The sequence below is a fragment of the Gobius niger genome (genome assembly GCF_951799975.1).
Source record: "Gobius niger genome assembly, chromosome: 20".
NCBI lineage: Eukaryota > Metazoa > Chordata > Actinopteri > Gobiiformes > Gobiidae > Gobius > Gobius niger.
The window spans coordinates 20,795,278-20,820,036 of record NC_136871.1 but is presented as its reverse complement, the minus strand read 5'-3'; the positions used below and the strand labels follow the sequence as shown (position 1 = coordinate 20,820,036).

The following is a 24,759-nucleotide window of genomic DNA, read 5'->3' as shown; positions in this document are numbered from 1 at the left end:
AGTTACATAAAGCACACCCAGTGAGTGCAATGAGCAGGTGAGTACCTCCACCTGGTGTGCTCCTGGAGTGTGGAGAGGAGGGGCTGGGATGTTGGCAAAACAGTTATTCATTAAATTTTTTGTGTCTCATTTTTGCCCAGGTACTACTCGACTTCCTCGGGATGGAGAGGTACCTGGCGTAGACTATAACTTCATCAGTGTGGGAGACTTCAGGATCCTGGAGGAGAGTGGACTTCTGCTGGAGAGCGGCACTTATGACGGTAACTACAAACCTCACTGTGCAAGTCCTTCTGAACACAGTAAACAATGCAGTCCTCTGATGCTTTTGAGAACGTTTATCTCAAGAAGGATGGGATTTATGGAGGTGTGTTGAATCAAAAGCTATTACTCTTTGTGCGAGCCGCAAGTGAAGATACAGTGTCAGGGAATGCCAAATAATCGATGGAGAAAAAGTGCACTACAAAGGAATTTATAATGTGTTCCATTCGAATCACTATCCAAAAACTAAAACAACCATTGATATTATCTCAAAATATGTCACTAGTTAAATGTGAAATAAACAGTATACACATAACCCAAAAGTGTGTACAACATCAAATTAATGTTTAAAGTTAAATTATGCATGTTTCTGTCAGTTGTCAAGATCTTACACGGATCAAAAATAACCCCAATGCTGTTCTCTAATGGTTCGTTTTCTCCAGCTCTACCTCTACTCCACTTGTTATTGTTTTGTTTTGTAATCTGGATTATTCATGTGTTATTGTATTCTTTATTTTGTAGTTTTACTCATATTTAAATAAAAATATGCCCCCCAAATTTCTACTACAGCACCTAGTTATTCCACACTCATCCTAACCAGGCCTGACCTCCTTTAGCTTCTTCAGATGGGAGCCAGCATTCTGAAGTTGGCATTTTTGTGAACTATCATTCGTCAGCTTATCATCCTCACATTTCAGCAGTCAAGGCAGTTTACATTATACAGTACATGCCGGCTTCTAGCTATAACACCTGGTAACCTAATGTAAACCTGCCCACTGCATGATCCCGGCGGAGAAGTGCACGGTCACACTTTAGGACGTCCCACTTGTGTTTTCACCCTCACTCCATCTTTTATTCAAGGATAAACGACACTCTCCCCGCCGTTATCCTCTCCACTCTTACAGAACAGAACAGCAAAGTTCATTGAAAGATCCAGAGCATTGTTTTCAAATGCTCAGCAAGTGCACCTACATGTATAAGTAATAGTGGGATATGTTTTAGTTATGGATTGAGCTGTGTCTTCATTGTGACTTTTGAGTTGTACATATTATGTTTTGAATTTGCATATCTGTTGCAATATAATTACAATATTACAATGTTGCGTTTGTTGTGCTTGACCCAAGCCCAAACAAATTGGTTTAGATGAGATAAGCATTTTGTGTGAAACTTATGTCATGAGAATCATAGGTGGATTCAGTTCATTTTATTCAGCGTCCTGTTTTTGGGGCTTGAAAATCTGCAGGCAGTTAAAAGAGGGGCTTGCACTGGGGTCTGTTGCTAACAAGTTACATCAACAAAGATGCCCAAGGGCTTCATCATCAGTGGATGAGAAAGTAGGCCAGTGAGCAAATGCTTTCTCTGTTTAATATGTCTCAATATAGGAATGTTTTCAAATATAAAGGTAATATTCAGCATGACACTGATTTACTACCCATAGACATTTCCTGTGCATTTGGTGACGTGAATGAAAAAAAATGAAAGAAAGAATTCATAAGCTCTTTCTTGTTTTGTTTTTTATTGCTTTTAGCGTTTTATTCGCGTGCGTGTGTGTGTGTGTGTGCGTGTGCGTGTGCGTGTGCGTGTGCGTGTGCGTGTGCGTGTGCGTGTGCGTGTGCGTGCGCGTGCGCGTGTGCGTGTGCGTGTGTGTGTGTGTGTGTGTGTGTGTGGCTTTGAAGCAGTGGTGTAGTCTTAATTTTTCTAGTGGGTAAACTGTTTATTTCTAGTGCATAAACTGTTCAACATTTTTAGCGGGCTACCAGAACGCAGATGGGAGGGGGACATTAGGGATAATATTATCCTGTATCCTGAATAAAATAAAAGTAGAATTGTATGAGCTGCTTTTCTTTAATTGATTGAAATGTATCTTTTTCATTTGACCAGGGGGCCCTGTGCCTTGATTCCTGTCGCAGCTTCGCCCCTGCAGCACTCAGATTCAGCTCATGATCCTATGTCTATAGATAAACCACTAATCATCATCAACCAAAGTCTCTAAACAGAAAATACAACAAACACTGGTTGATACACACATTTGTAGTGCATACGGTTATCCTGCCTGTATATCACGTAGAATTTACCACTGCTTTGAAGTCCTTGAGGTTTTATTCTATCTGAAAACAAACCAAGTTGACACATAGTTTCTCTTCTATAGGGAAGTTAGAAAAGTAAAGATTAGGGTTCCACAAGCTGTCAAGTTGTCCGCAAGTCGCCCTTCATCTGTGAGCTGACATCAATAGGGATTTTTTGCCTCTAACTGCACGGTCGACTATAGCTAGAAAGGGAAAAATGAATGAGTGGAGTGGCGATAAGCGCAGAGGCACGGTATAGAGCCACTCAGATCCCAGCGGAAGTCCCTTTTGCTGCAGAGTTTGGCTCGGGCTCAGATGTGTGGATTAGGTGCTCATAAAGTTGGACGCTTTCGGTAGTTCGGTCCTGGGAGGGAGTCTAATAGTGGCTTGGTCCCCCAGGCGTACCCAGATCAACCCTGTTTCCCCTCAACTGAAATCCATAACTGCATGGACATTTAGTAATTTCTTTCAAGACCTGTGAAAGCTAAAATACACAGGAGGTATAGACTTTTTCCTGTGTCCAATGTATCATTTGATGTATTTAAAACACCACGCTTGCTGCTAACACTTTACCCACGCTCCCACAAGAGGGTCTGAATGCAGCTGATGGAGAGTCACGTGCGTCGTGGAGCTCCATTTCTCCAGAGGAAATGATGTCACCTCCACTTTTTTCCCCGTGACATTTATTAAAATCAATCTCAATAAGACGCCTTTAGACAACTCCCCTATGCTGAAGATGAGGATTGGTTTTAGGGTCCGTTTGGATTAATTCAAGTTATTGTCTTTCCTGTGGCGGAAAGACAAAATACACACAATACACACATTATCTATGCACATGCAATCTACTATATTCTAACTTTTGGAATATAAAAAACAAATCCAGTTGAAAATGTATTATTCGTCATAATTAATAAACACATGTGATTGTAAACAAAACATGGTGACACTTTATTTTACACTACCCTTGATACATTGTACCTGCCAAATTTAGTACAATAGCACTAAAAAAGTCCAAATCTAATCTGATAAACATGGCAGATTTGGTTCATTTGTGTTTGCAGTGCAGCTGGCGCCCTTCTCCTTTAGAGAGAGGGCAATAAACAAGGTCAGTGCAGCTTATAGGTCACGATCACTTCATAGATTTATTTTTTCAATAAAACACTAACGATCCTGTTCATGAGCATGCAATTAGTAAGCTGTGATCAAAGTGTGAAGCTAATAGGATTCCTAGCTAATAATAATAGGTTCCGTAATTGTCCCAAATGACTGGCCTGAATGTTCATTATTGTAATGGTTTGTGTCTCACCCCTTTTTACCTCTGGGCCAGGTTCATGCACCATGTGTGTAATTTTACCTTTTAAAGGGCAGTCGTTACTTTTATTAGCTGGTTATGACCTTCCTCAAAGCAGCACATTTTACACGACCTCACCAGTGTTGCCACAAAAACAAATTCGAGGGACATCAGTTGCATATTTCTTATTTATTTTAACAATGCAAACCAAGATATATTATTTTTCATGGTTTGCTCTTTGTCCAACAGAACTCATACTCGAGTGACATGACCTTTATTCCATTTAAAGGCTAACAGACAGTTGCCAGTGATTTCTAACCAGCTCTGTCTTACATTACATGCAGCAGAGTAATTGTCACTTGAAATAAAATGGATTAGGTTGTTGTTTTGTAGAGCCACTCATCATTTCCCTCAAATGCTTCTGTATCAACTGCATATTGAAAACACCTGCATTAAATGATTCCCAGTAAGTCAATTAAGTGTGAAGGATTCTGCTCATTTATTGTTCACAAGCCATGATTCTACGTATAATTTCAAAATCTGTGCTGCTTGTATTCCCTGTGTGTGATTGCTATATCTGTGTGGAAACTCTCCTAGTGAGACCCTCCTTGATTTCTGCTCTCTGGACGTTTTGTGTCTCTGAAACAGGAGAGTGCAGCCGGACTGCACTGTATTGGTGCAGTGAAGTTAGGACTATGGGACCGCTGCCAACAAAACAAAATGGAGCTCATGAAGTACTTTATAATCTGTTGCCTGAGTTCACCAAGAGACACTGCAGACCTGTTGTTTGGACAATCCTATAATCATCCTGAGGTGCGGTGGGACCACCTCTCCTTCCTCTCAGCATAGATGTTGGTTTCAATGTGTTCACCTCTATTGATGCATAGGGTGACGATAGTAAATTGCAGCTATTCAGCAAATGTGAGATTGAAGTCGGGATAACTGCATTGGCGCAACATCTAACTTCTAAAAAACAGGGAACATTGTCAGTCCAGTCCCAGTGTAAAACATTTATCGTTATTTGATGCCTGACCTAGAATCACATTAAACACATTAATGCCTTCTTTGAAGACTAAAAACTGGAAATATATTGTTGTTCTGAGTGTGGCATGAGTTCACCTTTTTTTGATGTTCCACCAGCAACTGTGTCAGCTGCAGTGAATGTCAATGTAATGGAGGTGCACGCAGCTTTCTCACATATAAAGTAAGATGGAGAGTATTTGATCATTTGCTGTGAGTGTACTCATGATTGGTGCCAGGGAGATGAAAGTCGGATCTTGACCTTGGGCCCATTATGCACATGGCCTTGACAACAGGAGCTTTTTTTCATTACTCGCGGAAGACCCCACTGGCATGAAATTGCTTGTGTGCAGTTTGAAAGGGGTAGACTTTCTGGCTCATCAACCCCCTGACATAGGACCGCTCACCGGACAGATCTCGAGCTCATCAGCTCTTGAGTCCTCCTTTACTTTATAACGCTGCAGCAAATCTATACCATCACGTATACTGTAGCTGTCTATTCCCAACTCATTTTTCAAAGGCCAAGAGACATGTTTGTAAGTAATTAATCACAAAGGTGTCGTGTGCTTGATGAATGTCAGGGTATGGCAGCAGACAGGCGGAGGGATTAGCCGGCGTATCCAATCTTGCGCCGGTCTGGTGATGCCACCCCTGCTAATGAAGCCGTCGTTGACAAATGTGGCGGAGTGTCACTTGGTAAACATAGAGTGGGTAGAGGAGCGCAGGGGCAGGCTCTATCCCTGCCTCCCGCTCCTCCCTAACCTTATGGCTGCTGCTCGAGGAAAATGAACAGTGCTGCCCATAATACACGCTGTGGGGCATATGGAACAAAACGAAAAACAGCCAGGAGAGAGAAGAGTTAGTACTTATTATGCATCACACTTTTTTTTATAGTTTGGCTGGGGGTGCGATATATATACAGTATATATTTATATATATATATATATATATATATATATATATATATAAATATATATATATAAACACGTATATATATATATATATATATATATATATATATGTGTATATATATATATATACGTATATATATATATATATATATATATATATATGTATATATATATATACGTGTTTATATATATATATATATATATATAACGGTAATGGAGCAGCAGAAAGAACTTTTGGAGTGAGCGAGAAACTTGTGAGGGACTGACGAAAAGCAGAGGTTAAAATCTAGATGGCCACAGCTAGAGGAACGAGTTCGCAAATGGGTGCTTGAACAACGTGCTGCCGGGAGAGGCTTGTCAACAGTGCATTTAGGGCTCCATGCTGCCCAGGTAGTTGCCATGGCTGGTGCGACTTATGCTCCGGAACTAGTCCGGAAAATATGGTACATCCCCTTAAGTAAATCACATTACAGTCATTACCATGGTCAATATGGCAGTGCTGTAATTTAGCAACTGAAAACATAGGATGCAAGCTACGTGTGTGTGTGTCATGCGCAGTGTCACTTCTTTCTGTTGGTGTGGTCCAAAGTGCCAAAAAAAGATAGCTTAGATTGTTCTGCTAATCTTGTGGAATACATGGCACAAGATCTGAGCCCACACAGAATCTCCGTTGATCCATTCCAGCCCATAATTCCTTGGGGCTTTGATTCCTGAGCTTGTAGGAGAAATATATATTATTATGTGTCCGTCGCGCCTGTATATTTTGTCAGATGTAAACTGGTCTAAGACGTGTGCAGCATTACATGCGTTTTCTTGTAGTGAATACTCTCGTTTAGCGCCTAATCCAGCTCACGTTTGTCCTCTATAATTTTTCTGCCCCCCTCTCTCCTTTCTGGTGGCATTGTCAGCTTTTCTTCTCTGTAGCCTGCTATAAAAAGATAAGTGCTGCTCTTACACTACTATCCTTTGTGATGTGAGCATGTTACTTTTAAGTAGATCAAAGATTCCTTGTAATACCGGGGTCCCATAAACAGCTGAAGTCCAAATGGAAATAGGATCGAGTTTACAGAGGCTAATTGTATTTCCAAACCCCGTCTCCCTGAGGTGTCGCTCTCCATTCTTCTTTCATTATAAATCGTCATTTATCGGCTCATGCTAGAATGACTATTTGTAACAGGCATGTAAATATTTAAATTAAGAAATGAATTGCCAAGAAAAAGCATTTAATACATTACATCTGACTACACACCATTATGCAACCAAATTATAATAATTATAGCATAGTAAATGAGCATTATTTATGATTCTAATGGAGGTTGAATGATTAGGTGCATTGGGTTCCACATACTTCATCATATGCAGATGGATCACCTCCTTTAGAAAAATAATTTAGCTGGTCTCAGTCTACCCCGCCCCAAAAAGCACTTGTGAATATTAAACACTATGTATGAAAAAGAAAAATCATACGCTCAGTTATCGACCGATTGTACTATTCAGTGATCAGTGTAATTAGACGGGGCAAATATCAAGTAAAGTGATCTTAATGTTACAAATCAAAGCAGCAATGAGGTTATCAAGGAAGAGTGAAGTGGAGATAACAGAATCACGGAGGAAGAAAGCTGTGGGAACTTTTTAACAGTTTATTCTTAGAAAGCCTAGGTTTGACATTCAGGAAATGAACTTTTAACATATAGGGCCAGTTCTTGTGCCTGGCGTACGGGGTGCACAGGCCTCTAGCAAATTGAGATTTTCCGAGTAGTGGAGCTATTGCCTAGGGGCCTTCGCCACTTGCGAGAGGGCGTCGCAAGAGGAAGTGACTGCTCTGATGGGAGCACCGCTGACATTCATTTACTCGTTATATCATGCTGCTTTGTGTTCTTCCTTAAGCTTAAGGCTCTCACAGGTCAAACAAAACTGAACAATGTCCATGTCTTAAGAGAGAAAGCGCTACAGCCGTCCGCTCTGGTGCGGATCGGCCCTCGCTTGGCCGTAAATGCGAAACAAAACAAATGCACATGTCAATCTGGTTGGAGAAAGAAGTATGTCTCCACCCCACGTACCTCCCACTTAAATGTGCTAAGTCTGGAGTGGATTTCTTTAACAGCAATAGTTATTTTAGAGTACCTCTGTTATTTACGTACTGTTTGATCATGTAGGTCTTTTTTATATTAACTGTACTCTACGATTGATCTTTTTACTGTCATTTTATGCAGTTGTTTTGTATGAATTATCTGCTCTGTAACAAGACGTATTTCCAAAATTGTACTACATATACTTTGTGAAGCTACGCAGTTGTTGTCGCTGTCTTTATATTCCTTCATTCTCATTGATAACAGATGAGGCATTTAATTTCATAAACACATGTTTTCTGTAGTAGTTTTAACTGTATTGTACACATACTACAATACAGTACACATAGTACACAGTGTAAATAAAGTACAGTGAAATATGGGCATATTGATATTAAATGTATGTTCTCTCTCGCTCTCTAAGGTAACTACTATGGGACCCCAAAGCCACCTGCTGAGCCCAACCTGGTGCAGCCGGACCTGGTGGACCAGGTGCTGTTTGATGAGGACTTTGTCAGTGACGTCCCCAGGAAGCGCACAACGTCGGTCAGTAAGATGGACCGCAAAGACAGCGCTGTCCCGGAGGAGGACGATGATGATGACAGGCCACCACTGCTCAACGGGCTGCCTGGTCAGTAATGCCATTAATTTGACATATAGGGCCAGATCTTGTGACTGGCGCAGTCCGTGCGCAACTCTAAACGCAACGTGGTACACGCGCGATCTTGCATGTGGCGCAGGTTTTGCGCTAAAGGCTGCGCTGCTAGGGAGAGGGCGTTATTTAAGAAAAAGAGGCCGACTGAGGCGTGGTTCATTACAAGCAGCACTACTCTTCTATGGCAACCTTCACATTATGCTCCTCTTTACATCCCACTGCCTTGTCTTCTTCCTTAGAATCAATGTCAAATTGAAAACAAAAGCGAAATTGCCTTGAAAAGTCTGTTCGAGCGTAGGATACACACGGCTTACTTTCTACAGTAGATCAACACCACAACACAACACCAAAACAACAGTTTTCCATAAATAAACCACACATGCCTTCAAGTGCCACAACACCACGTCTGATCTGAGTTTTAAGATGACATTTCCATCGCGTGTCAATCTTTACCTCCTGATGATGCTCCTTGTGTAGCCACAGCTTAGGGCGCATAGCAACTTTTTTTTTCTTTTCCAATTCAGCCGCTCCAAGAATCCTGCAGCTGTAGCGCAAATGTTCCAATACGCTACAGTATTCTTGCAACTGCTACATAACTCTGCAACTCCTCCGCAGCCGATATGACAGTTTCTGATCAGTTAAATCCTGTACATTTCGTAACTTTGCGCATTCGAACGGTGTCCAGCGCGAGGCTGCTGCCTCTCTGTCCCGCCCGCTCACCTTGGATCTGCAGCGAGTGGCTGCAGCAGCGGAGGGACAGTTTTATTTCTTTAATCTTTACTAAACATTGCGCGTTGCATCACGCATGTTACGCGTTTACAAGAGAAACCCCCGCTACCCACCCTCTTCCGCAGGTCTGGGGAAAGCATGGCACCACAACATCGCAATGCGAGTCTGTCCCCCCTCCTGTCCTGCCCACTTTTTGCGCCAGGTATGACACTGAAGATTGCAAGGAGCCCCACCCGTCTGCGTATTCGTCTTCTCTACAGCCTGCGCTATGAACCACAAGATCTGGCCCATAGTCTTATAGTCTTACACTTTGCTGTAAGGAAGATTTCAAATCAGAAGGAGCATATCGCTATAGCGCGGTGGCGCAGCGCAGCGGCGCCTCACAGCTAGAAGGTCCCGGGTTTGATTCCCACCTGGACAGGGCCTTTCTGTGTGGAGTTTGCGTCATGTTCTCCCTGTGTCTGCGTAGGTTAGTGGTAAGAACATGAGCAATAGGTTAATCCTCCAGCCAGGTGTTTCTGACCCCCCCATCACTGCTCCTACAGGTCGCCCAGCAACATTAAGAATGGCTCAAATGCAGAGAAACAATTTCTAATGTTCTAATGTCTACTATGTTTATAACTTTTATTTTGCTTTGCTTTTCTATTTTATCATTTAAGGCCATGTAAAAGACGGTTCATCACACTTAGGGCTACTATTATCTGCACAATAGTGAAGAACATGAGCAGTTATGCAATTAATAAGCTTTTGGCTATTTTGGTTGGGTCCATTTTTAAACTCAAATTGTCTCTAATTGCCACTTTGCCACTTGGTTGAAGATGAAATTGATTTCCAAACAAGATTCTCTTTTTGCTTTCATCTTACCTGACAATACAAAGATGTGCATATATAATCTGTGAAAGAAAACCAACTTCTCTAATGAATCTGTCACTGTCAAACTTATGATTTATTCATCTGTCACTCTGACCATAATCTGAATTTAAGGCGAGACACGGCAGGTGAAAGTATTGATTTTTCACGTAGTGGTTGAAGTGGAGATTTTTATCTATTTTCCTCCCTTTACATCTTAGTTTTCATGGAGTATAAAAATGACAAAACTCACCCCGCATGATGTTTATTTTATGATGTTTTATGAGTTTTTACAGATTTTTTCACTGATGATTAGTTCATTGAAAAACTAAACAAAATATCCAAAATCCCCTCTGAAAAAATCTTAGTTACTAATATGTCAATAAAATAAAACCATCACATTTAATCTGGCTCAATTCATTATTTTGATTTCGTTGCCCAAAATATAGGCAATTTTGTCCATTTTAATGCTCAAAATGCCTTATTTTTATGTGAAAACATAAAATGACAGAAAAAGTGCAATACATTTTTTTCTCATATTTATATCTGTAATGTTCAGCAAAAGTTTCAAATTGATATCTCTACATTTATTATTTTTCCCTATTCACCTGCAGTGTCTCGCCTTAAAAGCTTTACATTTCAGCTTGTATTATACATAACTTCAAGAAAAAAGTCTCTCACAAAAAGGCCAAGCTGAATATGGTCTTTTTTTCGAGGATAAAACATTGTTTTTGACAGTCATGGCTCAATGCTGCTTGCTCAGCTGTACAGGGCTTCACAAAAATCCAACGTCTGTTTACCCAACTGCCCTGTCATATTGAAATCAGACAAAACATTGGCTAGACATCTAGGAGCTCTTTTTATGGACACAAATGATCGGTGGACTGTAGGCAGCAGCTGTGGCAGAGGCTTGTCCAGAACACCCATAGATGGCCAGTGCTTTGGTCCAATGAAAAGGGAGGTTAATGGAAAATGTGAGCTGTGAGTATTTTGCTGTTGACTGAATACAGTGTGCTTATCGCCGCCTCTGCCCTGCGCCGTCCCCTCATGTCCGACCGGTTTCATCAAGTGTTCCTTCACCTTGCTGTGAACCTGACCTTTGACCTCAGCCACACTTCAGCTGCTCCCATAGGCTCCTGCAAATGTGTTTAAATGCACTGAGCTTTCTCACTTCTTACTTTGTCCATCAAAATTAAGCTCAGTATTTCTTTATCCGTCTTGTGGAAAAACCTGTTTTGACACTAATAATTTGGATCATCATGCAATCAACTGGTTCATATTTTAACAAATTAAATGAACAATATAATGAACAAATTGAAAGTTAAAAACATTTCAACTGGACATTTTTCCATTGTTGCCCGACGTTTCGAGAGTCATCCAACTCTGTTCTTCAAAGGGCCAAAGATGTTTATTCCCGTCAGTTGTTGGATTGGGTTGGTTGGTTTGGTGACACACTCCAAGCACACAGTTCTTGTAGATCACCAGGCAAGACTTGCCAAACTCTGAATAAATTCTTACAAAGATTGACCTCATCCAGGTAAATACAACATTGGAAGTTAACCTGTTACCTGCCGTCCCCCCTGATCAGAGGGCTAGGGTTAGGGTTAGTTAACCCTATAATCCAGATATAATTAAGGTTAAGAACGGGAAATGTACTGAAAGTTGTGTTTTACTCACACAGATCTCACACATATTTTTAGAAATTAGAGCTTTCAAAGCTCTCCAGTCAATATGCTTTGAGATTTTGATGTAAATAGCTGTTAACCCTAACCATAACCCTAAGGTGGCAGTTAAGTGGTTAAAAACATTTCAACCGGACATTATTCCATAGTTGCCAACCCAATCCAACATCTGATCTTTGGCCCTTTGAAGAAGAGAGTTGGATGACTCTCGAAACATCGCGCAACCATGGAAAAATGTCCAGTTGAAATGTTTTTAACTTTAATTGTTGTATCTACATGGATGAGATGACATTTCTTGATTTAGACTGACTGGTTTGTGATTAATCAAACTACTTCTCTCCTGGGCCACCTCAACTTTCCCTTGGTGGGAACTGATCAGTTACCAATCTTTACCCTGGAAGAAGTGATTTGACTGATTATGAAACTGTTGGCCTTCTAACTCAAGAAATGTAATACTGAATTGATCCAATGGACTTTGGTTATTATAACTTGTTGTATTTAAAACCACACTGTGGAGCATTCCAGGTTATACTGTATGTTGCTTCTTCACAAGAGCAAAATAAAAATAACAAACATGCTCCTAATGTTATTTTTGCAGTAGGTTTTTTGAAGTGACCAGCCCAGTCACAAACACTCATAGTGTGTTTTTACATACAGCACTGAATGAACTATAAAGAGAATGCAGAATTAATATGTTGAGTATGCAGGAAAAGTAAGTACGCATCAAGCTCCTCTGTGAGTAGGTTCACTGCACATTAAAAAAGACGGATGAAAGAGGACATGCTTCACCCTTTCATTAACATCTTCTGACGCTAAGCCATGACGTGCTAAGTGAATTACCAAGGCCTTTGTTTTGTATTTCATGTTCATAGTGGAGCTCATTAGGCAGGCCTGTCAATACTGGAACATGTACGTATGGTGGAAGGGGCTTCATAGTGCAGCAGCACGTCATAGAAAGTGCCTCAAGGCTTTCAGGCTGCTTTAATAGGACTCCATCCCTCGCAGCGCTACAGGCCACATAGAACATGTACTTAAGCGTATGGGAGACTATTAACTCTTAGAAGCTGTGCAAATTTTGCTCACACAATCTCACACATGCAAATGGAACCTGGACTCCCTGCAGCAAACTAGCATTTTAAAGTTCGAAACAGTGTTTTACATAAATATGTGTTTTCAGAAAATCTTGATCCTGAAACGTACATGAAGGAAACAAGCACATTTTTTGGAAATTGTCTGCTTACACTCAAAATATAATGATAGTTGTCTCGCTTGTAGAGGGCTGTAGGTATGTATGTATGGGCTGTATGGTATAGTTTTGGAGCTGAGATAGTTATAGCGTTTGTCATAACTTAACAATGTCTACAAGCATTTCTTTTTACCATAGCTCCATGTCCACCAAGGAGGATTTTTATCATAGTAAAAAAAAAACACAAGAATTTTTTTTTTTTTGATGAATCAGTAAAATGTGTTTTCTCCTATTTAATCCTATTTAAGAACTTGTGGTTATGTAGATGTCCAGAGTCCAGAAATCCATAAAGACACGGGTTTATTCGGGAGCCAACTCTTTGCTCTTTCTCGGTTGCTTCCAGAGCACAAAGAGGGCGCCGACTGGAGGAAAACGGTACCCAGTTATAACCAGTCCAGTGGGAACATGGACTTCAGGACATGGAGCTCTCTGCCCCGCGATGACAGCCTGGAGCCCCTGCCTTATAACTGGGAAATGGCCTACACCGAGACCGGCATGGTCTACTTTATAGAGTAAGTGTCACTGTTGAAGTAGACGGTGAAGTGTTTTAATTGGTCTGAAATATTTCATGTTGTAGTGGTGGGCAATGTGTCGGAAAATCTAGATACCTAAAGTGTATGAGAATATGTTGATTTATCATGGCTACATGCCTTCATGTGGCTCTGAGCCACTTGTCTCTGACGATATAAGAGGGCCGTTGTGATTTTCCTGCTGATTACACACTCCAGTTATTTAAGTAATTTGAGGCTAAATGAGTTTGTCATATTTCACATTCAGAGGGTACCATTCTTTCCTGCAAAAGGCCACCGAACTGAAAACGTGTGCCCCAGTCGATAGATGTTTCTTGATCAAACGTAGCCCAGTGCTGCAGGTCGTTTTAGAATGAAATGTATCTTACACTAACTAATGACACTGGCCTTTGATGATTCTGTTTCATGAATGTTGTAATTCTCCACAGTCACAATACAAAGACCACCACATGGCTCGACCCTCGCCTGGCTAAGAAGGCAAAGCCGCCTGAGAAGTGTGAGGACGGAGGTATGCTCTGATGATCTACTCAAGCATACAGTCATTCCATTAGCCACTGCACGACTGCAGCCACTTACACAAGGGCAAACCTGTGTGTGCGACACATTACCTAATCCATCACTTTACACCTTTTCACATATCACTAACCAGATTACATCATGACATCCGACCAACTCTGTGCATCCCTGTCACGTGGCCAAACTCTCCTGAACTCTCCTGCTTAATTCTTTTGTGAGAACTTCCAGACTTTTGCTTTTTTATCCCCTGGATTCTAATGTGGCATAAGTGCAGGCACATCTAGAGAACCGCTGCTTCCGGCTTGTTTTTAATGGATTTTTACAGGCAGTCGGAAAGCTAGTTGGTGTGTCCCTCTGAAAAGCGGCTCCAAAGCTCTCTCGTGCGTGAAGAGCTCTGTTCTGTTTCCCTCTTCCACTGCCTCATGTTGTACTTCAACCCAGTGAGCCAGCACGTTGAAATGACGAGCAGAATCTAGGTTAAAATATGTTCTACAAAGTTCTGTGAATGTACGATTTAGATGAAAAACTGCACATCATCCACATCATCGCCAACATAGTCTTCTGAATTCTTTACACTTTCCCTTCTTCCTCTTCATCCACTTAGCACAGTTGTTTGTCTTCTCAGAGTTGCCTTATGGATGGGAGGAAATTGATGACCCGCAGTACGGCACATATTATGTCGAGTAAGTTGTATTGATTTATTCATTTACACGTGATCAGAAACAGCTCGCGTATTACCATGCACACGACACTCAAGTGCTATTAGGCCGCGTTAGATCGGGCCATGCTTGCATATTAGAGCGCTTAGTGTGCATTAGAAGCAGACCAGCACAGATCAATACTGTCTAAAAATAAACAAATGGATCTCGCGTTGGGCTCCTTTTGTTCTGCTGTAGAAGCTCTGAATTATGTAAGACGTGGGAACGAAGCATTTACCTGCAGGTACCGATTAGGATGTTCCCATTGTACAACAGCGGGTGGCAAAATGATTCTCTGTGGGTAAGGTCTCTCGGGCCCGTATATGAACAGCAGACTGAAGAAGCTCTACAAACTGTATACATCTGCACACGTTTTCTGTCTGTACAAAGGGTGCCTTCATGCTCAACACCCTGGCAGAATATTTGCGAAACGCCCATTATAGCAGCAGAAGAGATACAGAACTGAAATATTCATCAAATAAACAAATGAACACGCTTGAACACGAAGAGTAACTTTAATGCTCAGATTATTATCAGCTGCACTATCTCATCGATGCGATTTGTCAAACAAGTCACAGCATAATAGAAACATTTTCATCCTGGATTTGAATAGAGTAGAAGCTTGGCCTCAGACGGACTTGTCTTCAGAAGGCCAGCAGCGGCAACAAAAAAGCGGCATAGTGATGCTCTGAAGGTGCCTGTATGCCCTCTATAGGCCTATCATGCTTAGCTTACAGGAAGCAGCATGCATAATTGATACATTCATACTGCTGCAGTGAGTAAACGTGAGTTGCATGTGTTCCCTATAAAGGATGTGCGCCTTAGGATTGGCAGTGTTTGCTATTTCTTGAATACGAATCTCGTTTTTGTGCCGCAGTCACATTAACCAGAAGACCCAGTTTGAGAACCCGGTCCTGGAGGCAAAGAAGAAGTTGAGCCAGGAGACCACCGCGCTCCAAAAAGCCAAAGCTGCGTCATCCCAAGGTAACACCGTGCCCCACTGCCCCATGCCCCATGCCCCGTGTGGATTATATAGGGAGTATGGCACACACACACACACACACCTAAAGTTGAGATAAAGGACACTTTTTTTTGGAACGCTGAGGATGGAAAATGCAACTCAGCATGGCTATTTTAATGCAGCCATCTTTTAAAATATCACAACATGCTGTGTCCCCTGGGTTTTGTGACTTGAAACTACATGTTCTGACTGGAACTGCTCACACTGGCTTTTCAACCGCACAAAACAAAAAAACACAATAAATGCTGGGTTGCCTCAGCGAGAGATACACACAAATTAGGTCTGATGAAAATGCACCTATAATGGAAATCGCCAGCACAAAAAGGTGTTCTGTTAGGATTCATGCTGACATAGTTCAAGCTGTTCCTCCTTGGGATTGAACTAAACATGGCAATTCTGTAGCATGAGTGCTTTGAAATGGCATACTGTACGTTTTCCATAGCGACACTTTGACAGGCTCTAAGTTTCCATCCTTGATACTAGTTGATACATGATCTTTGTAACTGTCACCCCTAGCTTCAGGAAAGTGGTGAATAAAGCTGTCCATCTTCGCACTAAATGGGTAATTGAAAGAGTCATGATACTGGCAAGGTTTTCTGTTAAAGCATTGGGGATAGTGATGTTGAATGCATCAGACGTGGGCCCCTTTTAGCGGTGGGCCTAGTGACAGTTGGTAGAACAGGCCTTCAGAGAGGCAGAGAATAATCAGATATCTCTGCTCAGGTGGGACTGCCCTGATTACAGATTACACAACCTCCTGCTCTGTCTGAGAGCTGCTATGAGGAAATCAAGCGTCACAAGTCCGCCGTTACACCCCGGGCTACAGCTGTTATGCAGCCTGCCACTTTCTAAAGTGCGAGGTCTCCAGGAAGATTTCAAGTTTTTACACCTGATTTCTCCTGTTCTCAAAAGCGACAGACCAAGGAAGTTAAATTAGTTTTCTTGGCACTGTCCCCAACTCTAATCTCGCTCCCTCACCTTTCAGATTTGTCAGATGCATACATGCATTTATATGTATTTTTACAGCAACAAATCCTAGCAAGACAAAAATGGAGGATACTGATGACAAGGGTTAGTCATAGGTCATATCATCACATGGACCGTTTAATTCTCCAGATTTTAAATGAAATCCTTAATAGTAAGATGGAGACAGATTTTACAGTATTTATTATGTGTGAGTGTGACAATAACATACATTGGTACATTGCCTAACACTTGTGTATTTTTACGATTATTATTATTATAATTATCATTATCATTATGGTTATTCATATTTCTTATATTTAGGTGTTCCTAAAACTACCTTTCATCTTATCTTCGGTTTTAGGGCAGTGATATTAAAGTCATCTGCAAAGCCAACCATGCATTCTAAATGTATACTATGTTTTCATTAACCTCTTAGCCTGAACCGAGTGCATTTTCTTCAGTTCGACTTTACCCAAATCTAAACGCTTCCTGGCTGGAGAGCAAATTGTTTTGCCTCATTTAAAAGCTAAGGCTTCAAAGCTAAACTTCTTCTACTTCTTCTTCTACATTTTGAAGTGTTTTTGTTTTTTTGTTGTGCTTCGTCATGTTTTGTCTCTTTTTTGTTGTGTTTTTATTGCTTTTTCATTGCTTTTTGGTTGCTTTTCTGGCATGTTTGTGTTTCTTTTTGTCGCATCCGTGTTTTTGTTGCTTTTTTTTATTTTATTTTAGGTCCAGAGCAGACGGCTGCATACTGATGTGATCCTTGACTAAACACTTCTCCCACCCTGCCCTTGTTAGTGTGGCGTGTGAGTGCATGATGGTGGTCTCGGGGGGGGGGGGGGGGGGGGGGGGCGCAGATTGGCAGCCATGCTTCTGTCTGTCTACTCCAGGGCAGCTGTGGCAACACCACCACTTCCCACCAACGAGCACTGCGTGGTGCTTTGTAAAACTCCGCTACTCAAAACTGTAAAGTGCAAAAACCTAAGCTAAAGCTGTTATTATTGTAAAGATCTGGCGTCCTTCCATGAGCTGCTTTTGTTGTTCGGTTGATTGCTATACCACATTGAGCAGCAAAAGGCCTAGTTTTGTAATACATGTAATATAAAGCATGTTCAGTCAGCGAGGATTCAAACAGCATTGGACGGTCTTGGCTGTCTCTCTCCTCAAATGCTTACAGCCTACAGACTCTGGCACACGGCTCCCCTCTGGACTCTCCCACACATGTTCACATGCCCAGACCTGTGCGGCACAATCACTTCCTCCTCTCAGTTCTGTACCAGTCACTCTCTGGCCATCGCCCCTGTCTGCCCGCCGCTATTTTAGCTTGCTTCAGTCTGCCAGTGAGCAATGGGAATAGTCCATTTTGGGTTTTTTTGTTGTGCAATTTGAACATCATTATGGAAATTCCTGATCCATCCTGTGAACATTTGAAGTCCACAGTTGTAACATTCCTCTGGCAAAAAGGAAGAACGCTTGGGCTGGGTTCACACTCTTGAATCGTTGTTTTAGAGTTTATAGAGGAGACATTTTGTTGTTTGTTTTAACTCTGTGTCACCTTTTGTCTCACTTAGCAATAGCAAGGTATTTACCATATGCAAATACATACATGTTTAAACAAATTTATTTTTATTGACAAAATCAATTATAAGTAACTAGTCTACTTGTTTCCTGGCCAAACTTTAGGTTGCTTTTTTTTGTGATGAAATGAGGGCATCAAAGAGAAGACCCAGCGGAGTATATGAGGCTTTTGATTTGCAGTGCGTATCACTGTTGATGTGTTTTTCAATCCCTCCAACTCATCTCAAGCGTAACATCAAAGACCAAAATTCACTGCGGGCGCCGCGTGTGATTCATGACCTTTGACACACTCTGCTTGTGCTCGGCTCTTTTTAGTGGTTACAAAATAATAATGAGCTATATTTTATTATTTAGCGAGAGGTCAGAAACAAAGCCAGATTCATGCCTTGCAGATTATAGTACCGTGCGTTAGTATTTCTTTTTTAACTCTCTCATTTACACATCACATTTGGGGCCTGAATAAAGTGACGCGTGCGATTTCAAATGGTGAATTCGTTGAAACACGCCCACAAAGGTCTTTATGCTATTTTCCAGTTTGCAGTCGCTGTTTAGCCCTTGTCTTGATAAATGTGTTGTTTCTTCTATGTTTCTTCCACTTGGACCCCTGCATGTGTATGAATGTGGTGTGTGAATGGTGATAGATGCTGTTTGTGCAGATCGGTAGCGAAATATTGTTCAGCCGGCCCAGTGCAGGACAGCTGTGGCTACACTCACACCACCAAATGTGGGCAATATTGACTAAACGTCCAGTGTATTGCTTTTTTTTATTACTTTGATTTCAGAACGACAAGTAAATGAAAGCCTTTTGTATTAGTCACATATACTGTGTACTATTACCAGTCTATATTAAATTACTGGTAACACTGCATGAATAATATGGAATTATGCCTGAAATAATGCATGATTTCATGATGTACTGTATTCATGCATGACGATATCAAGACTCATCATGAGTTGGCATGACTTCGTGTTCTTGAATTAAGTACTGTAATGAATAAAAATGATAGTGATGCACCTTTATGCAATAATCAAGGTGTTTATTGGACAAAACAAACAGATTAAATTAAGTTATTGTTTTGTGGTCCATTAAATTTCACACATTTACAATAATACACACGATTATAGTCAAGACATATATTAAAAATTGGCCAAAAATATCGGTGGTACAGATCAGCATCGGCATTAGAAAAATGATTCCATGTAACCTCATTATAAAGTGTTACCAAAATACTTTTAGATAAAGCTTAAAAAACATCATCACTTCATGAGTTTCCAAGGGGACAGAGAGCCACGTCATGTCTCGAATAATGGCTTATAGACAGGCTGTGCGCAATTTGTTATTGTCACAGCTCTCTTTTTTAAGCCAAAGCTATTGCAGTGTCTAGGTTCGAGACTATAATGCAGCAGGAAAAATGATGTGTCCATGATCCAAAGTGCTGATACCACAGGACTTGCTGATAGCGCACCGGCTAAGTTTAATGCTCTGTGACCCTGAGCACCAGTTATCTGCTGTAATGTCACTTCTGCTCCATATTGACGCTGCCACTGACCTTACGCTGTTCCCTCCTCAAGTTATAAAAAACTGAGGACATTGTGTTGGCCTGTATATTCATTACATCACCACACGGACAAACGGGGAAGATAGACGTTTAAAGTATTACTATTTTAAGGTTTTGTTAATGGTTTCCTCCCACCATTGAAATGCATTATGTTTTAGGACAGGTGTTTTCAAAACCCCACTTCTAACAGCAAGATCTGGGGCTTTGATTCACCTAAAACAGTTAATACTGTTTTAGGTGAATTGGGGATTACAGGAAGCAACTTTAACCTTAAACAAAGGTTAAAAAAAGAAATGAACAGAAGGAAGAAACAGATTCCAAAAAGGCACTTATTCATATGTGGTCAAAAGTAGGTCAAGAGGGCTCTATAAGAACCCAAACGTGATTACATATAGTTAAGTGTAAGGGCTTTATTTGTCATTGTACAAGCGCACAACGAAATAGTGTTCAGGTGTTAGTTCTGAGTCGCTGCCACTGAGCCATGCCACCACTGTGGGTCAACCTGACCAGAATGTTCTTGGAGGTCAGGGAAACCGTAGCACCCGGGGGAAACATGGCTTCCTTCAGTCTCCTCTGATCCTCTGAAATGGTGCAGCGCCTCCTGGGTTTGTCCCTGTTTTAGAGTCTGGTGTCCTGCACTGGTCAATTCCACCTCCTCCTTCCTCTTCCTGCTGCGCAGCTCCCTCCGGTCCACAACAGTCTTTCAGCATCTTCTGGGAAAAGCTTAGCAGTTAATCTGTTTTGTTCTCCAGTGAACATCCTTTTGCCAGAACACTAGTAGGCACATGTGGCTGTGAGTCTTGCCCGGATACCTCCTCGTGTGTCCCTTTTTTATATACATTTCTTTAACCGGCATAAAGTATAATTTTGGAGAATATGCGAAGGTCTGTGGTGGACACAGACATCCTTGCACCCTTTGCAGAATTGTATTTATTCATCCCTGAGGGCACATTTATGGCTTCTCTGACATGTCACCATTATTCACTGTGTTATTGGCTCTGTGTAAAGGCCTGCTGTTTGTGACCAGGTAAAGGGGGGTCGGCAGGCTTCACATCAGACCCCAGCGAGCTGAAAGGAGACATGTACCACACGGCACTGAAGAAGAGCTCCCAGGGCTTTGGCTTCACCATCATTGGAGGAGACCGCACCGACGAGTTCCTTCAGGTGAAAAATGTGCTCAGCGATGGGCCGGCTGCAAATGATGGCAAGATGATTTCTGGTGAGTAAGGTGTGAGGTAAAGCGGCTAAATACACATTATGTAGAGATCAGGATTGTGCCATCATACTTTTTCTACTTGTCAGTTCATGCAGTCAAAATGTACAATACTAGACCGTGTTCACACTCACGACTGCTGACGCTTTAGTGTGTTCAATGCTCGTGTGTTTGTTTCATTTTTTTATATCGTTTTGGCTATTGGTGATGCTACCTGCTTGCAACAAACATGGCCTATAACATTTGATTTTCAACCTTTGAGTCTGATCACTATTGATATTGAAGACTGTGATGATGAATAGTTTGTTGCTGGTTGTAGAGCATGTCTTGCCCTCCGCTGCCAACTGCTGAAAAAGACAAGTCTGAGCATTGCTGACCATGTGGTGTGAGTCTTTTCTTGGTTCTGCTAGAATGCTAGAGAACAGCCGAATGGAGCCATACGATATATAGCTATAGAGCGAGTTGGTTTTGGTTACATTATCTTTTTCAGTTTGGACTTTATAAAAGGATCAGGCAATTTAAGCTGCTACGTATAATGCACATAGGCAGTGTTGATTATGTTATTTACAGATCGTATTAGTTTTTGTTTTTGCTCGATAGTATTTAAGAGAGAAGTGGTTCAGTAGAAAATACGGTAAGCATTAGATGATGCATTCTCTGTCATAAAGTCATAAAACCTTTGCCAAATAAATATGCAAATGACTGCGATCAATGGTATTGATGGTCTGCTTGGTCCACCGACAAAAGACCCAAAGAGGAAAAAGAAGTTAAAAATGTATGATGGGAGGCATTATTGAATAAATCATTTCACAAAGCGTCCAAAGAACTGCAGTGCACCTGGGCGGTTTCTTGGCTATAGTTGACAGTACCGAAAAGATAGAAATGCAGTGAGGCAGCTGACAGCGGCATCTTTTATAGAAAGAAGTGCTGAACTGAACAACAGGTCTATTGGGAGAGGATTAGGACTAGAGTTAGCCAAAAAGGAGTCTGCACTTTGAGTAACTCACCATAAAACCAATTTCATATGAAATAGTGTGAGCTACTTGTGCTTTAGAGTTGATGGTTATTTGACTTAGGGTCAAATACTGCATTTCCCTTTCCCACTCCTTTACTCATTTACTCTTTTACTTACTGCTCGTTTAAACGTGACCTGTACATTTCATTCTCCATTTATTTATTTATTTTTTATTTATTGATTGATTGATTTGACAGGGACATTGCAAATCAACATAGTACAAAACAAGCTTGTTACTGATGCGATTTCATTCATTCATTTCATTTCAGGCGATGTTATTGTGGAGATAAATGGACTATCTGTGCTGGGGAAAACCCACCCAGAAGTGGTGCAGATGTTCCAGTCCATCCTCATAAACCAGTATGTGGACATGGTTTTGTGTCGGGGCTACCCTTTGCCCCCTGATGTGGACCTAACCAGCGACGAGCCTCTGCCGCCGCCTCCTCCCCCGCCCTCATCCCAGCCACAACCTGCCCTCCACGGCGGGGAAGTGGTCACCGCAGTCCCCCTTATAAACGGGCAACCACTGCTGGTCAAGGGGGACGTCCTGCACGGCTCCGCCCAAGACCTCCACTACGTCACTACAGATGCCAGCGGCCGTCCCGTAGTAGCTGCCCTGTCCAACGGGAGGCAAGGCGACAATGTCGGGATGCTTCAGCCAGAGCTGGTCAGTCTCCCGTTGGTGAAAGGTCCCGGCGGGTTTGGGTTTGCTATTGCCGACTGCCCACTGGGTCAGAAGGTGAAGATGATTTTAGATGCTCAGTGGTGCCGTGGACTGCAGAAAGGAGACGTGATTAAGGAGATCAACAGGCAAAATGTTCAGACTCTGAGCCACGCACAAGTGGTGGACATTCTCAAAGATCTACCCGTGGGCAGTGAGGTCAATGTGCTAGTGCTGCGAGGAGGTGAGGAACTGTGATTGAGTGTGCCTATCTTCTGTCAATACGTCCGTCTCTGTGTGCTGTCTATGTGTCTGTACATTTGTATATAGGCCTGTCACATTCAAATTAATTCAATATTAGCAGTGTAAAATAGTTGCTTTATATTTGTAAGGAAAAAATTATGTGTAACTATAAAAAAAGAAATATACATATATAACATGTTACCCAGTGCTTAAAGGGATATTTCAGGATTTTTCCTAGTTGTCCAGAATGTTGTTGAGTTCTGGAGATTTTTTTTCTATTTTTGTATTCATGTAGTCTTGTATTTGAAGAGTTTAGTGGTTGTAGGCTAGTGCTAGGCTAGCACATGTCTATGGTAGCTAGTAGCCTGTATTATAAACCTCTTCAAAATCATCGGGTAGTTCTCCAAACGTTGCCATATCTGATTTATAGAAAGCATTCCATGTGTAGCAATGCCGGCAACAAACTACTGTAGATCCGGTAACCTAGCAGATCACTCCGCCGCTGCGTAGCTTACAACCAGGAAGCTGATGCTTCTCATATACAAGTTCTTTTAAAAGCAAAATGGTTATATTTCAAACATTATTCAGTCGACACAGACATTTATATGGGTAGTCTGGTGTTATAAGTGATTTGCCTCACGTGCACTGTGCTTGGATCAGACTGTTTTAAATGCACTAGTTACCATAGACATGCACTAGCTTAGCACTAACCTAGCACAACTAAACTCTTCAAATATAAGGACTGCATGAATTAAAAAATCTCCAGAAATCAACAGCACTCTGGATAACTAGGAAATGAGACCCTATGTTAAAAATCCTGAAATATCATTTTAATCTTTAAATCTGTAAATTGGTAGTGTTTGGACTGGCTCGGTGGAACAGGATAAAACTTAACACTATAAGCCTATATCATCTCAAATCTTTGCCGTATCCTACAGACTAGTTCCTGGATCCTTTACCCCAAAACGTTGAGAGATGGGGAGCTGTGTTCCCTCTGTATAGTAGCAATATATTTTTTAACAAAACCTTGTATAATATCTTTAAAGATATGTTCTTTACTGTAGATAATAAATACCGATCAATGATGAGATAGTTATATGGGGTACCTGGAGGCTGTAAATACAGTTCTCATTTTTCCAAATTAAATTTTTATAATATTTAAATGGTTTCAAAGGGGATGTGCAGGTTTTTTTCCCCATGATGGTCATATCTAAATATATCAACATGGATGCCGGTAATTTGATAATTGTGCACCTTGTACTGTCTTCATTTAGACTGACCGCAGCCGCCCAGAAAGAGTTCTCAGCATGAATGTAAATATTGTGGCAGGCCTCCTTGTGTCTCTTTTTCATCTATTTGATGTTGTGTTTGAATGTCCTTTTGTATGTGTGTAATTTGTTGTCACTACGACTTCAGCAGTGCTCATGGCAGGTGGGGTCAGCGTTCTGATCCTGACAGGAGGTATGCTCGGTGGACATTGAGTGACCACAAACGTGTGTTGTTATTCAAGCCTGGTTTCCACCACTTGCTTTGTGGTTTGTCACTGCAGTAAATACTAAGTTGATTCACCTGCACTCCTATATACCAGGCTTTTTTGTAGCATTTTAAAAGAACATAAGCAGCTTTGGGACATGCACATCAAGAATATGAATGCATCGCTCACATTCTTCCGCTGTGCACTTCCACTCTCCCAGCCTGCTTTATGACAGCTCCTGTTTGAGGAATACTGCAGTCTGTGACTAGACTTAAAGGGGAAATTACATAAGTGTGGGCCTGTGTGATTCCTTCAGAGAGGGAGGAGGGTAAGCACCCTTTAAATGTCTCCCACATACATCTCCTGCAGCCCCAGGGACTGGCTGATCAAGTCAATGAACTCTGGTTAAGCTTTGATCATCGCCACAGCACAGGGGATGTGTATATCCATGGACCTGTAACACCACGGCTAAACCGCTATAGTGGCTAGCTCCTCTGGGTGCCTCCCAG

General features: G+C 41.5%; 1 protein-coding gene across 3 annotated transcripts in view; it reads left to right on the top strand.

Moving 5' to 3' along the window:
* Positions 1–24,759, top strand: part of magi3b (membrane associated guanylate kinase, WW and PDZ domain containing 3b) — a 158,075-nt gene that overhangs the window by 119,309 nt on the left and 14,007 nt on the right. For all 3 annotated transcript variants that reach the window (XM_079579087.1, XM_079579085.1, XM_079579086.1), the window contains exons 3-10: positions 141–260; positions 8,040–8,246; positions 13,120–13,288; positions 13,735–13,814; positions 14,448–14,505; positions 15,398–15,504; positions 20,672–20,863; positions 22,142–22,777. In XM_079579087.1, coding sequence (XP_079435213.1) covers positions 141–260; positions 8,040–8,246; positions 13,120–13,288; positions 13,735–13,814; positions 14,448–14,505; positions 15,398–15,504; positions 20,672–20,863; positions 22,142–22,777 — 1,569 coding nt within the window. The remainder of the gene's footprint in view (positions 1–140; positions 261–8,039; positions 8,247–13,119; positions 13,289–13,734; positions 13,815–14,447; positions 14,506–15,397; positions 15,505–20,671; positions 20,864–22,141; positions 22,778–24,759) is intronic.